Raw genomic sequence first — 15,495 nt, forward strand, 5'->3', positions numbered from 1 at the left:
GTGAGCAAGGTTGGACCTTCAAAGAGGTTTCAGTTAAGATTAAGCAGCAGAAATAATTGTCTATCATTTCTTAGGATACATTTGAACACAGGGCTGGACTTAAGTACCCACAAAACCAGTGACCACTTGGAGTGCCTGCTTTGGGATGCCCTTCAGTCCTATACTAGCAGCATTGGGATCAGAGTGGGAAGGAAAGTTACCACCCGATTCCCAACCAGGCAGCAGAATAGATTTTAAGGATGAAGAACACTGAATTCCTTTCTGTTGAACTCCACAGTCTGACTAATAGGATTGCTGTGTGCTTTGCAAGCTAAGGGATTAGAAGGTTCTTCTTCCACTTGCAGGCGACTGTGAAAGGAAAAAGAGCAAATAAAATGGAAGTTCAAAGCTCAAAAAAGAAATCTACATTATCAGTAAGATGGTTGGCCTCTGTGTAACAAGTATGGTCCAGTTCCCAGAGGACAATTGTCCATAATACAAAAACCAGCTGAGATCCATTCATCATTTGTTTTTCAAAGGAACACCCATGGTATCTTTGTTGATAAGGAAAACCCACAGCATATATAAGACATCCACTTGAAAATTGTACAGTGGTGAGGCAGATTGGGGGAAGCTGCCACACCTGTCCTGGGGAACAAGAGGGTTTCAATCACCAGAGATCTCACTCCATCACCTTTCAGAGGCTGCTCAAAGGAGCAATAGAGCTTTGAAGGAATTCAGAATAGCCAGAGCATAAGAGCTTCTCGACCACACCTCAGTCCTCTTCCAACCTTTGCTTATAGAATATCAGGGTTGGAAGGGACCTCAGCCCTGCCCCAGAATGCCGCCTGCACCTGTGAAGTCACAGGACTCCCTGTGCTGGAGGAATTCCCCACAGTGCCCCAACACCTGCCCTGCAGCTGCTTTCTACTAGCAAGGGCCATATCACAATGATGAATAGGGCCCTTAAATTCAAACAAGAAGTGGGGGGTGGAGAAGGGCAATGTTGGATTTCACAGACTGTTTAGAAGTATCCCCAAACTGAAGAAAAATTTACCTTTAGAATTTCATTCCTTCAAAGCTCTATTGGGCCCTAGTGACTAAGGATAACGAGTGAGTAAATGTTGCAGGTTCAAGCCTCACAGCCCAAAACAGCCATGTAGCCATGGTTGAGAATTCCTGCCCCTCAGTCTGCGCTGTGCTGATAGATTCCAGGAATCACACTTCTGAAAGCTGCTGCATTGTCTTTTGAAATTATTATTAATTTCCTCCTGGCAGCATTCTCCCCATCCGCTGCTTTTCCCATGGAAGCTTCTTGGCTTCTGACTTCTCTAGCTTAACACAAGAGGCTGGCTCTGTGTTCTCTTTTTCCACATTTTGCAGAATCACTTGCTTGCTTGCACTTTAATGATGACCAATTCAAGCAGCTTCAGATGTGCTTTACATTAAGGGGATCTAGGTTTCCTTTCTATTTGCTCTTTCACTGTGTAGCCCCATGGAGAACAATCCCCTTGTGTCATTCTGGGACAGAGAAAGACTCTGCTCTCTCTCAACCTATTGGCTAAAGATTTCTACGGGACAGAAGAATAAGGCCAGTGGTTTTGGACACAAGTCTCCTACAGACTGTCTTAAATTTGTTTAAACTGGCTGCTGTTGCTAGTATGTTTTCTGCAAGTGAGGCTCGGAGGACAAACAAACCGGCTCTGCATGCCTGAAAATAAGCCATCTAGTATAAAATTGGTGTCTGAGGCAACAAGGTCTGTTCCCCCTCTCAGACCTGGGAACTCTAGCTCTCACCACTGGGAATTACACATGCAGGACCTGTTCTATGAAGTGATTTAACTGGTTGCTTCTCACACTATTGTGTAAATCAGTGTTTCCCAAACTTGGGACGCCGCTTGTTTAGGGAAAGCCCCTGGCGGGCCGGCTGGTGTGTTTACCTGCCGCGTCCACAGATTCGGCCGATCGCGGCTCCCACTGGCCATGGTTCGCTGCTCCAGGCCAATGGGAGCTGCTGGAAGCAGTGGCCAGTACGTCCCTCGGCCCGTGCCGCTTCCAGCAGCTCCCATTGGCCTGGAGCAGCAAACTGAGGCCAGTGGGAGCCACGATCGGCCGAACCTGCGGACGCGGCTGGTAAACAAACCGGCCTGGCCTGCCAGGGGCTTTCCCTGCACAAAGCGGCGTCCCAAGTTTGGGAAACACTGGTGTAAATGAATCTCATGAAACAACATCTTCATTTTGTCTTATGCAAAATGGTATCCCCCAGCCTCTCTTTGAATGGAACTGGGGCTAGGGGGTGGGGAGGATGAACCGGAGCTTCTGTAAAAGACCCCTTTCCCCCTACTTTTTAAGGTGAATACTTACAGCACACTTGGTTTTATATTTGCTGAGCCAGACTTGTTGAGATTCTAGAAATCTGAAGAACTAAACCAGCAGATTTGTAATGGCTCATTGTTTTGAGTCTTAATTGAATACAGGCACTGTTTCAACAACAGACACAAGAATCTTTCCCAAGTGTTCAGTTTAACAGGTTAACAAATGAGGCTTGCTTGGCATCTGAAGCCACATTCTGTGGAACAGGAAGCTGAACTCATCATGTATGACTGTTCCTTGTTTAATGGGTAGGTACATTAGCTTTGTCTGCAGCAGAGAAGTTTACTGATCTATTCCCCAGCATGCCAGTGACACATTCCACTTCCACACACAAAAGTGCTCAAACCAGTTCACAAAAATGATTTCCCTTCATCCCTGAGCACCTCCTTACCTCTGGGCACCCTAACCAGAGTTACCCTCCCACTTCCTCTCTCAGGCCCCGAGGGCTCCAGGACAGGCTCTCTTGGTTCAAGAAACCAGCCCCCCAGGACAAATATGCCACAGCAAGAGTCCCAAAACATAGTCCATTTATCACCCCCAGTGCACACAGGCTTTCAAATCCCACAACATACAATCCCTCAGCCTAGCACATAGCACATTCCAGCATCTTCCACCACACCCAGACTCTTCTGCCAGACAAGCGCCCCAGCCCTCCCTGCTGGAGTGTGACCCCAGTCTTCCCAGCAGGAACACCCCACTACCAACACTCTCCTGGGAGTCTGTCCTCACCAGGTCCTCACTCTCCCTGTGCTATTAACCAGTCATCTCAGACAAGCCCACAGGTAGACCTAGCCCTCAGCCCTCTCCAGCATGGAGATGTCAGCAGGTAAGTGCTCCCACTGTCCTTGCCTTCAGCTCCCTTTAGCCCTTAGCTCCAGCAGGTCAGCCAGCAAATGCAATGCCTTGCCTTGCCTTGCCGCCTCCTTCTCCCACTACTGCTGCCTTCTTCAAGAACTTCCCACAACTCTAATTCTCCCTGATCCTTTATAGCCCCAGGTTCTGCCTTGACCTCTTAACTGGACAAACTGGGAGCACCTGTACTGGCATGGAGGGAGGGGGGAAGGGCTGGACCTGTTTTATTAAAGGGCCCAGCTACCCTGTGACACATTCCAAGAACCAGCTGGAGTAGATGAATCTTTCAGCGGGGTAAAGAACTGGTTCAGCCTAAACTGTTTCAGTCTGAAATACTCTGCACCAGTGTGGGCATAGACAAGATGAAACAGCCCCACAGGCTCATTGGTGCTCCATGGTGCACTGGGAGCCTTTTGAAACCTCCAAGAGTCCACTGGTTCTGGGAGCCATGCCTGGGACCGTAGGATAGATTTCTGGAGGGCCTTTTAATTGAAGTGGTTTTGAGCGGCACTAATGTGAATGTGGGGCAAGCCTGCAATGGTTCTTAAAGTGATTCAGCATGGCTGGTGTGGACACACTCATTTGAGATTAATCTGGTTCATTACAACAGGTTCAGCTATTTCAAGTTGACAGAGTTTGGGCAGAGTCCATGCTTTCCCCCACGTTCTGTGACATGCTCTGTTCATTGATATCCCCACAGTTTACCATTAATAATAACCCGTCCACACAGCCACTTGTGATTTGCTGATAAGAAAAACATCCAAGGACGCAAAGTTAAGTTCAAAGATTTCTTTATTAAAATATCTTTTCCAAATTCACTGTAATAACATTTGAGGAGTTTTTTGGGGGGTGGGAGGGTTTGTGGGATGCTTGAATGTATATTTGCCAACAGAGATGTGCTACAAAGCCCGTTGTTGTTTGTGAAAGGTTTAAATGTTTTATGATACAAGCAACCTTTTTCTAGGGAAAAATAAATTAAAAAGATATTAGTAAGAAATGGAACAGTTTAAGCTGGGGGGGAGAGAAATCTTTTGCTTTCAAATGAGATATAGATCTTTTCTGTTCCAGAGCCTTTGATAAAGAGTTTAAAGCAGTAAATATATATATATATATATGAATCCATATGTCATCTCTCTGTAAGAATGACTTAGATCCTTGTTGATTTAATTATTTTAAATGCTATTTGTCATTTAATACAAGAGCCTTCTTATCTATGTCCCTGATCCTGCAATTGAATCTGCAGTGATACATGGGAACAGATTGCAGGATTGGAAAAGAAAAATCTGAAAAAGAAAATCTCTGTTTGGGGTTTTTGTTTGTTTGTATTTTCTTTGCATCAATAAACCTGAGATTAGCATGAACTGCAAAGTTCTGATCTGGATCCAAACCTCTCCAAAGTTATGGAGTATTTAGATCCAGAGCTTTGTTTGAGCCCATTATTGAAACAGGGAACAGCCACCTCGGTGGGATCTGGGGATGTGGTGCCAATCTTCAAAAGCATGGAATCAAGGTGTTGGCTTGGCATATAAAGTAGGGACAGGTATGAGGTTATAATCTGGACTCAGATAAGCTTCTGAACTTCATTAAAATTTGGGGATGGGATTTGGATAAGAGTTTAGCAGGTCCAAATCTGATGACATGGGACCCAACATCTGTGACCTATATTTTGTCTAATCTGGACTGTGATGTGCAGTCATTCTTTCGAGAGAGAACCAATATGCCAACCAGCTCAATGAGCAATGAAATCTTTAGATACAAGAAGTGATTTAACAAAGAACAAGGAATATTTGTGTCTCTAATAATGTAGGCATTATTTAATATGGTAAAGTTCTGAATCGCTGTACAGTTATTAAGTTTTTAAAAAGCCCAGAATGTACTCTTACTCTATACTCCCACCTCCCCAGAGCAGGATGAAATGGAGGATAGAGAAACAAAACTCTTTTAGTGAGAGAAATGAACCTTGGGGGGGACATGTCATTGGGTTCCACAGGCACTTTCCCATTCAAAACTTTATTCGTAATTTTTTTAAATGACATGCTTTAGGAATGTCCCTGTTGCTCACCCTGAGGAAATGAACATTGAAGAGAGGAGGCTGTCAGGTTCATAAATAAGCGCCATAGAGCTTTTGAAACAGGCACATCATCTCGAATCTTGTTTTTGTCTCCCAGCAGTTGATGTTTCCGATGAATCTTTTAAGTGGCATCAGGAGAACCTTCTATTCTCTATTGGCAATGAGGAGGGGAAAAAAGCTAATAAGCATAAATTTAAAAAAAACCTCTTGGATCAATGAAATTGCATAAAGAGATGAAATATAACAACAACTCTTCCAAGAGCTGCACAATCAGCTAAACAATCATCACGTCTCCTCTCTAAAGTCATTCAACATCTCCATGGTACGGACTGGAAACTAAGACACAGTGATATTTAGGCTAACATTTTCAAACTGCTTGCCTATGGTTAAACACCTAAATCTATATTTGGGCACTGACTAATGAATAAGCGGCTAGATTTTCAGTTCTGCAAGTGGGTGGAGAATTGGAGACTTTTGTCTCCAGGATGGTACATTTTGTATTAGTACAAATGTACACCTGAAAGTACAACGTGTCCTAAGTGACGCTAATCTGTCCACGTTCAGGACAAAATAAAACAAACAAACAAGTGAAAATGACAGGGGAGAATATGAAGTCAGAATGTATGGCTGCAGCAAATCCAACACAATACCAAATTAGTATTTGGCGAAGTGGCTATCTCATTGTTAAGATATTTCCTTCAATATGTTTTCAGAAACTAAGACCATTAAATAACTTAGAAAGATTGCCAGCTCTGATTCCAGGAAGGAAACCTCCTCCCAGTTCCTCTCTGAGTAATTCAATTAATTTACTCCAGACACTTCCAAGCTGATGTTAGGTAAAAAATAATTCAAAGACACCCGTTTCTTTTGCAAACACTTCCTATGGATGGAACTTAAGATCTAGAATCCTGTAGCAGACAAGAAAAAGAGAAGAGGCCACAAGCCCAAAGTTTGGATCTAGTTCTGAATATCCTTCAAGTCCAACGTGTTCAGGCCCAGGTTACTTTGGTCTGTGCCCCTCTCTAATCAAAACTTGGACTGCAATTTGATTTTAACCCATTTACATAATTCAGGCTTTGACTGGATTTGTCTAACATATCACCCACATTGACTTAAATGGGATCAAACCCTTACTGTGAATCTGTGTAATGTAACTCTTTGTTGTCAATGTGTGGCATTTATTAAGGCACTGGGCTTACTTTTATCATGGCCTCACTCGGCATGGAGGGAGCAAAGTTCTTCATTGTTTTCATGCTGGATTACACTTATTCTGACAGTGACACAGCTTCTTATGGGCTGGGGTTGGAGTAATGGAGGCGGGAGAGCTCATTATAAAGCTGTTTTCTTCATTGTTTTCTTCAACGCAGCAATTCTTGGCTTTGCCTTAGGACTTCCTCACCATTAACGCAGAACATCATCATTTAATAGATTTATTAGAAGTGAGTGGGACAGCGTTACTTGAATTTGAAGTAAGAAGCAGACACTAAGGATCAGATTTCAAGCACCCACAACTGTCGCTGAAGTCAAAAGGAAGGCATATGCTCCCACCTCTGAAACCCAGACTCCAAATAAGGGTTCAGTCCCACAGTCCTTACTCCCTTCTGTCCCCCACCCCCAATACATTTGTATGGTGTATTGCCACAAAAATCCCCACTGTGTCATGTTATCTCCATGAAAATGTCAAATCATGAGTCTTCAAGACCTACACTCTGACATGTAGCGATAGCCAGGAAACCTGCTACCTGGGCATTACGTTCTTTCCTGAACATGTTCCCTTTGATTAGGATGCCACAGTATCAGGCCTGGAGACCAAAGGCCTCTACCCGCAGATCAGGGGCAGCAAGAGCAGCAGCAGGGCCAGTCTCCCCTGCAGAGAGGTCTTCCACCTCCCCCAAGCTCTTCTCCAGACCTCTAAAGTAGAAAACTGCCTGTAGAGGAAGGTTAAGCCACTTGATCAGGTTATTAGGACTCTCTTCGCTTTGATAGGCAGCGTCAGCAACTCCCCTCGGTCGGACTTTACTTGTGAGGCATTGCAGAGCATAGTGCTGCAGGAAAATAAGCTACAGAAGTAAAGTACTTCAATAAAATGAGGAGAGAAGGCACGGCCAGAGTCTCTCTGTCTCTTTTCTCTCTGCACTTTTATGTTGCCTGAGCAATGTTGAGAAGAAGAAGGAAAAAAAAACCCACGAGGAAATTCACTTTCTGATTCCCACTGTGGCTCATTTATGTGGAGAAGAGAAAGAAACACTTTGGATTGCTCCTGCTCAGCAGGCAAAAGAACCAAGGCCTGATGCTGCTTTTTATCCAGAGATGGCCCTGCAAGCAGAACTGGGCCTTGTCGGCACAAGCCCTGGTGATTCAAATAGCTATTTAATCAGGAGAAGTTACAGTATTTAACTGCAATAGGGATGCCTAATGGGGTGTTTTCTGTCTGATAACATTATGTCAGAGTTTCTAGGGGATGCCTGTGTATTATGCAAGTGCCATTTCCTGGGAAGTATCGTGCTCACCCTCCGGGGTTAAGTTTAGTGGCACATGCACATCCTGATCCTACACATCTGTGTGCTGTCAACGTGAAGCCCGAGGGCATATTGCTGGGGGAAACTCAGGTAACATGCACAGCTTGTTCCAAAGCAGGTTTTTCTTTTGTATATTGATGAGAAACTAAAAATGTTTGTGACAGTCTGTTGAATTTTACAGGGAATCTTATTACTCCTTTCCAGCTGCGAACAGGAATTTGTGCAAGCAAGGAAAATGCAGCCCTAAATCCAACTCCTCTCCTACAGCTTGCCAGGAGATGGTAAAATGTCAGGGCCCAATTAATAAAGCCAAAATTATTTACATAGCGTGCTGAGGTGTTTTCACTGCATCCCATTCAAGAACCAAGCAGCCTCAATATGGCTCCAGGTAATGGCTTCTAGACTCAATTTTGGTAATAGACAAATTATCAAAATGATCAATTATCATAATTGATGGCACATCAATAGCACCTTTCATCCAAGATCTTAGAGTGCTTTGCAAACATGAATTATTGAAGCCACTCAGCACTCTCGTGAGGAAGATACTAAATTCCTTTTGCCCAACTGTCAAATAGTGATGAATGATTGGGTTAAGGCCAGACAAGTCAATGACAGAGCTGGCCACAGAACCCAGGAGGACTGACTGTCCCCTGGCTCACACTTACTCTATACCTTACAAGCATTGGGAAATACCTGTGTAAGTTCTATACAGCAAGGGCTCAGTTCACGTTAGCAGCTAGAGTGGATGTGGAACTCTGCTTTATGTAGCAGTTATGGATAAGGGTGCAAACCAAGGCCCCAATGCTTGCATGCCCAGAACCTCTCATTGAAGTCAACGGGTGCAGAAGATATGTAGGCTTGGCTCCAATGGGCAATCCAGAGCACTGAGAAAGGACAATGCCTCCCATTCAGGTTCACACCAGCTGTTTGCTGCAGTCACTTCTCTCCACCTTCTCCTGTGTATACTAAGCCCTTATCCCAGGCACAGATTTAAAAAAAATAAAAAAAATCTCCTCTGTGATGCCATGAGGTTGCATCTTTGCAACTGGGAGGAGAACTAGGCTTGATTTATTTTTAGAAGATAGAGAGCAAAGTAAAACCCCAAACCTTTAAATGACAATGAAAAATAAACCCCATTTGCCTATTAAAATCCGCCTGTTTATTGCAACACACTCCATGACCTTCAATGCTCTGCCAATGGACTGTAAACAATACAGAAGTTTTCTTTTGTAGCCCATGTGGACTTGAATGCTGATGGAGGGTGGAGGGCCATGCCTTTCAGAGCCCGAGAGCAAGTCTATACTACAAAATTAAGTCAACTTAAGTTATAGTGACATACAGCCACTGCAGTAATTAAATCGCTTTTCCATGTCTGGCCTACACTCCTTATGTCGGCAGTGCATGTCCTCACCAGGAGCACTTGCACAGAGTTAACTGTCAGGGTGGGGCATGGTGGGACAGCTTCTGAAAGGCAACAAACAGTCAATGTAAGCAATGCAGTGTCTACACTAATACTGCATCAACCTAACTACATCGACTTAAGAGCTATGCCTCTCCCGGAGGTGGAGTTATTAAGTTGGTGTAGCGGGTGAGTTACATCAGTGGGAGCTACATTTTAGTGTAGACGCTTACAGAGTTAGGTCGTCATAAGCTGCCTTACATCAACCTAACTTTGTAGTGTAGACCAGGCCTGAATGTGTATTGTTAGCTGTCCTAGAGAGTGCTGCTGTGATTGTTATTTACAAGTCTCTTATTTGCTACAGTTATTTTTTTTAAGCAAATGCTCCAGAGTCATATAAAATAAGTGGCAGGAAAAATACACTCCTGCGTCCCACCCTGGTTTGTGAGAGGGATTTTATACATACATGCACATTCCTCTTCTCCAGGCTTCTGCTCAGGGAACCAAGGAACTCTGAGCCTGGGGCAGGCCCTGCCTACCACTGAGACCGCCTCCATACAACAGGTATCTGTGCTTTACTAGCTGTCTTTTAGAGATCCAACCATCTTGTCTAAGATCAGGAGGCAGCTGGGCCTCTGCAGTCTCCCTCAACATGTGGCACTTCCTCCCTCCTTTTCTTTTTCAAGAGTTACCTTTGAAAACTCAAATCCTAGAGGATTAAAATGGGATTTTTGCCGGCGTAAGGACTGAGCAAAAGACCTCAGAGTTTAGCCTCTGGATAGGATCCTCCTCTCTTTCTTTTACTCTGTATAGTCTTATGAGGGCAGGTTTTATCATGGTATGGTTTCCATTGTGTGCTTCTCAATTATTTTTTAAAAATAAGATTATAAATGTATCAGGGCAGGGACCGTCTCTTCCTGTGTGTTTACCCAGTGCCCGGCCCATTTTGAGTGCTAACACAACAGCACTAATAATAATAATTAATAACCATGATATTACTGAACGGCTCTCCGGGGGCATAGTCAGAAAGTATTTGATAAATAACATTAATGTAGTTATTTCTGGAGTGCTTGTTCTTTGTCTTTGGCATTTCAGCAGAACCAAGTGATCGTTCATTTGAGGCATTTAGCCACTCGTTCTCTCCACAAATTGGCTTTTCCTCTGATTAGTTTGGTGTTCAAAGCTATTCACCGTATCATTTCTTGACTGGTAGATTGTCCATGGAATTTGAGCTGTGATGGTTAGTTTGGCTGGGCTCTTACATCACATGGCGTTGCTCCGGTTCCCTGATTGGATGATGGTAATAACGTCAGCATTTGCTTTCCATTAATATTTGTTTAGAATGTCTCAGTCTCCACCAACAATCCTGCCACTCGGCCCGTCTTCTAATATCCTGGTTGAAGGTGCTACATAGCACAGGTCAGGAGCACAGACAGAGTTGAATGCAAGCTTCTGCTCAAGCCAATAGTCACAGTCAGGAAATCACCTTGCTCTACACCTTAAGGAGGAAATCACATCTGCAAATGGTAAAAATCTCCCAGTGTATGTGTGTGCATGTGCTTGCACACTCCTTGGGAAGGAGACTTGGTTGGTGTTAGCCCCACTGTAGTTTTTCCAGCTAAGGTTCTAAACACCCTTTCTTCATTAGCCTCTTTTCCCACTTGACACTGACGCTATTACTCCATAGACTGGCCAGCCCAGCAAGCCCTCATATCCATCCTCAAGGGGTTCAGCACCCAACATGCTCTTGAATATATCAGCCCAGTGGAAGTCTGAGGACATTCCCAAGCTTGGCTCTGCTATGTCAGAGCACACACCCCTGCAATCAAGCCAAATCTGCACAGTTGTATTTTTTAATGTGTAAACTCCCCTTTCGAAGAGTCATCATGGACCAACTGTGCTTTATAGTGGCTTTCTCAAATACCAGTTATTTCATATGACTTTTAGTGCTCACTGCTATATAAATATATCAGAGAAAACCTGGCCAATAAGGATATAAATGAAAGTGCCAAGCAGTACATTTCCAATGTATTGTGAACAATACAAAAATATAATACCCTTCAATATTATTTCACTGATCTAACAGTTATCCTAATCTAATTTCCCAGTCTCTTATTCCTCAAATAAAATGTATACTTACAGAGTGTCTGTTTTCCCCAGAATCTGCAAAATAAAAATATAGTTTAGAAATTGAATGGCACATTTCAAAGGGATCAGCTTTACATACAAATAAATGAGAATTCAGGGTTAAATGTTCTTGCACTGCACTTGGTAATTTTGCAGTGACATAAACCAACTAGCTGGGAAGTTAGAAAGTGAAGTTTCAGATCCCCAGTCCAGCAAACAGGGGCGGCTCCAGGCATCAGCACGCCAAGCGTGTGCCTGGGGCGGCAAGCCACGGGGGTGCTGTGCCTGTCGCCACGAGGGCGGCAGGCAGGCTGCCTTCAGCGGCTTGCCTGTGGAGGGTCCGCTGGTCCCATGGCTTTGGCGGACCTCCCGCAGGCGTCCACCGAAGCCGCGGGACTAGCGGACCCTCCGCAGGCAAGCCGCCAAAGGCAGCCTGCCTGCTGTGCTTGGGGCGGCAAATTGCCTAGAGCCACCCCTGCCAGCAAAGCACTTAAGTATGTGTTTAATTTAAGTACAAGAGAAGTCTCAATGATTTCAAAGATTGACTTCAATAGACCTGTAGCTCCTGCTGAACTGCTTGGCTGAGCAGCAAGTTGTGACTGGTTTGGGGGAAGTTACTCCCCCACACCTGCTCCATGTGGGGACTCAAAAAGGCAGAAGTCTGTCTGAGTGACAAAACATTGCCTCCTGAGAATACAAGCAGCTGTTGCACATGACAGAAACTTCCTTTTAGAGGCAAGTTATCATGGGTGATATGCTCTACTTCCCACTCCTAGGTGGTTTTTCTGATACAGGCTGGGTGAGGTAATATCTCTTATGGGACCAACTTCTGTTGGTGAGAGAGAGAGAAGCTTTTGAGTTTACACAGAGCTCTTCTTCAGACTTGGGAAACTTACTCAGAGTGTCACAGCTAAATACACGATGAAACAGATTGTTTAGCATAAGTAGTTGAGACATATTTCAAAGGACCATTCAAGATGCAGTGACCCTAGTGCCAAGGAGGGAAGCAGTCAGAGAATCCTGAGAAGGGTACAAATGCCAAAGAAAAAGGAGATCCCCCAAAGATTTAATTAATAAAAAGATTATTTAGCCTGGTCCAAAGCCCCCCGAAGGCAATGGACGTTGTGTTTATGTTTAGTGTGGATTTAATAATTGCCATCTGAAAAAAAACCACACAACACTTTTGTGTTGGTAAGGAAATGTTCTAAAAAGTGGGTATGTAGCGAGGTTAGGAGAGTGACTCTGGTCTTTCTTTTAGACGGGGTTATCAGACTTGGTTAAAGTACTATGTTTGTGTCATCTTCTGATCCTTTTGCACAGGAGATACACACTAGTGTTCAATTCCAGTGAATGCTTTTTGGGCCAGTGAGGTTCAATGAGGAATGACCATGGCAAGCAAAGTGGACTAGTACATAGAGCAAGGGATTGGGGTCAGGACTTCACATTAATCCTGTCTCTGGCACAAATTTGCTGTGTGAATTTGGACAAGCCACGCAACCTCCCTTTAGCTCAGTTTACCCATTTTTAAAATTGCATATAATAATCTTAACCTACTCCACAGGGTGTGATGCTTAATTAGTTCAAGTTCAAAAAGCCCATGGAGATCCTTGAGTGAAAGACGCTATGCAAATACAAAAAGATGGTGGCTATGACTAGTGAACAGTTTAGCAGATCTCACTCTGAAGATGTTTTCTTTGACATCCAATATAAATTCACCTTTGTTCAGTTCATCCTGTTACTCAAAGTTCTTGTACCATGTATGTTCTTGTACCATGAGAAATAATTCCCCTCACAGCTTCATGGCTACGCCAGTCACATTTTTACGACCAGTTAAGTCCCTTTTTAGCTAAGTAGAGGTACATCAGATTTCTATTATCAGCATTTTTATTACATTAGAATGATGACTGTCTTATTAAACTGTTTATTTACATTCCAGAAGTTCTGCCTAAAGAAAGTGTTGCTTGGTGTCTTTAATCCTACCAATGGAGCTCAGGAATCTGAGTCTGCACTTAGTCACATTGTTTTTATACCAGTGCAACTCCATTGACTTCAATATAAAATTGGACCTAATAGTCTTATCCTGTCTGAGAGGAGCAAAAGAAACGATTTTTGGAAAATATGCAAAAGCTTTTTGATTCCTGGAAGTAGATACAGCTCAAAACAATAATGCCATTTACCGACTGCTAGATCAAAGTTGAACTTGAAGTGGACAAAAACGAACTATATTATTTATGAAACAGCTTATTAAGGAGAATGCATGCAAAGCCTCAGTCACTGAGTATTGTGCCATCACAAAGGAGGAAATTATAAATTTTACATATTTCCCAAACTTCAAATGGACGGATGTTTGCTAATCCAAAGCTACTTTGTCCTATGTGACAACAACAGATCACCCACCACCTTGTAACTGTCACCCAAGATCAAAAGGCATGTGGCCAATAACTAATTGGGTTTCTAGGTAAACACCATTGCTCCTGCCAGGGGAATGTCACACGCTGCGTTTGTGGTCTGAGGGACACCACTTTAGCTGTTAGAGGTTCAAGTGATTTCTGCAAAGTTGTGAACCAGGTAAACACAAATATTCTGTACTTAAAGTATAGGGCTGCCTAGGTGGTGCTTTTTGCAGAAGCCATCAGGTCATTAATATTTTCCAAACCTTTTTTTCCTTATTGTAACCTTTAAATACATTTACCGTGATTTTTTTTATTTAAACCAAACTGGATTTTATTGTTACATTGGGAAATACTGGTGTTTTCGAAGGAAACAGAGCTTACTCCTATTAAAGGAGGCAGGAAAAGGTGCAGAGACATTCTGGGTTCTGACCACGTATGGGTAGAGTTGCCAGTTTTCTTCCAGAGCAGCGGCAATGGGGTCTGTTATGGGCACCAGGGAATAAGTGACCTGAAGTTACAATTCCTGTGACTGCTGAGATATTTTAAGAGGTAGCATACATGTATGAGTTACTGAGGGACTCAAAGTTCTTGTTTTTTTCTCAGTGGTGTATTAGGCTCAGATAATACATTTGCATGATGGAAACAAATACTGGACTTGCCACATAACATGAATGCCAGCCCCATTAGGCTTTGCCATATATTTCCAATATAGCTGCTGGGTATTTGGGAGCATAGAGGCCCATTCACGTGTAGAGAGAGATTTGCAAGTCTGATAAGTATATACCAACCAGTCAGAGGCTCTGTTTAGACTCAGTCGTGTGTCCGTGGTGGATTGATTGAGCGTATAGAGAAGAGGGGGGCTAAAGAGTGATCTCAGCTAAAGCAAGAGAAGCCTGCAGTAGCTCCATAGCACAGACTGCATAGCCCCAAGGATGCCATTACACTCGGGTACACACATATTTTGCCTTAAAGTTGGGGTTCAGCTGAACCCAGAAACTCCATGCATACGCAGATGGGGCTGAAACCACTACACTTTGCCTGGTTTTTGGCTGAAAACTAGACGCATGCCCACACTACAAAATTTGGGTCCAGCGTATAACTTTGCATGCCCCACAATTGAAAACTGTTCAGATCCAGGTTTCCATTTCCACATTACTGGAGAAGAGAGGCTAGACAGAAGATTTTGACCCAAAGCTGGATCTTGAATAACCCAGAGTAGGTAAAAGCTGTTGGCTCTGGGGGATATTGTTATGGGCTCAGATTTAGTTTAAAAAAAAAAAAGTCACCACAGGGCTTATGGTTTCCACCTCTTCCAGGTTGGCTGAAAATTTGGCCAATGGGGCCAAGCTTTGCAATTTGCAATGAGGTCCCAAACCAGGTGAGTTTCCTTTGGTGTCTTGATTTGCTGATGAAGATTTTTCACCACTCTAGTGAATATTCTCCCAGCTCAATACAGAGGTATGAAATTTCCTGGCAGCAGGAAAATGGTAGAGCAGATTTCCTGATTACTGGGGCCAAATTCTAATAGGTTGTTTCAAACCGCTCAATGCAGTAGGGATTTCTCATGCCTCTTTCTGCTAGGGAATATTTGTTTTTCCACAGTGTATTGTTGGTTGCAATAGGATTCTTAAAAACTTCCTGTCTCGCCACTGCAACTGCCTCTCAGTTACTGATTCGTTTTTCCAGTATAAGCAGACCTGGGTTTAGCTATGTATTTTGTTTGCTAGATTTCCCTTTTCCCAAAGAGGGATTAAAAATAGAGAGCAGTCCAGGAACCCCATG

General features: G+C 43.5%; 1 protein-coding gene across 5 annotated transcripts in view; it reads right to left on the reverse strand.

Annotated features, from left to right (window-relative positions):
• Window positions 1-3,994: 3,994 nt before the first annotated feature.
• PECAM1 (platelet and endothelial cell adhesion molecule 1) overlaps window positions 3,995-15,495 on the reverse strand; it is a 50,968-nt gene continuing 39,467 nt past the window's right edge. For 3 of the 5 annotated variants that reach the window (XM_044982702.1, XM_044982700.1, XM_044982704.1), the window contains 2 exons: window positions 11,334-11,356; window positions 3,995-5,426 (listed from right to left, as the gene is read on the reverse strand). In XM_044982702.1, coding sequence (XP_044838637.1) covers window positions 5,397-5,426; window positions 11,334-11,356 — 53 coding nt within the window. In that variant the 3' untranslated portion in view covers window positions 3,995-5,396. Of the gene's footprint in view, window positions 5,427-9,364; window positions 10,692-11,333; window positions 11,357-15,495 lie in introns of those variants that run through there. The other 2 variants (XM_044982703.1, XM_044982701.1) reach the window with 1 other exon arrangement.

This window comes from Mauremys mutica, chromosome 12 (genome assembly GCF_020497125.1).
Source record: "Mauremys mutica isolate MM-2020 ecotype Southern chromosome 12, ASM2049712v1, whole genome shotgun sequence".
In the NCBI taxonomy this organism is placed as follows: domain Eukaryota; kingdom Metazoa; phylum Chordata; order Testudines; family Geoemydidae; genus Mauremys; species Mauremys mutica.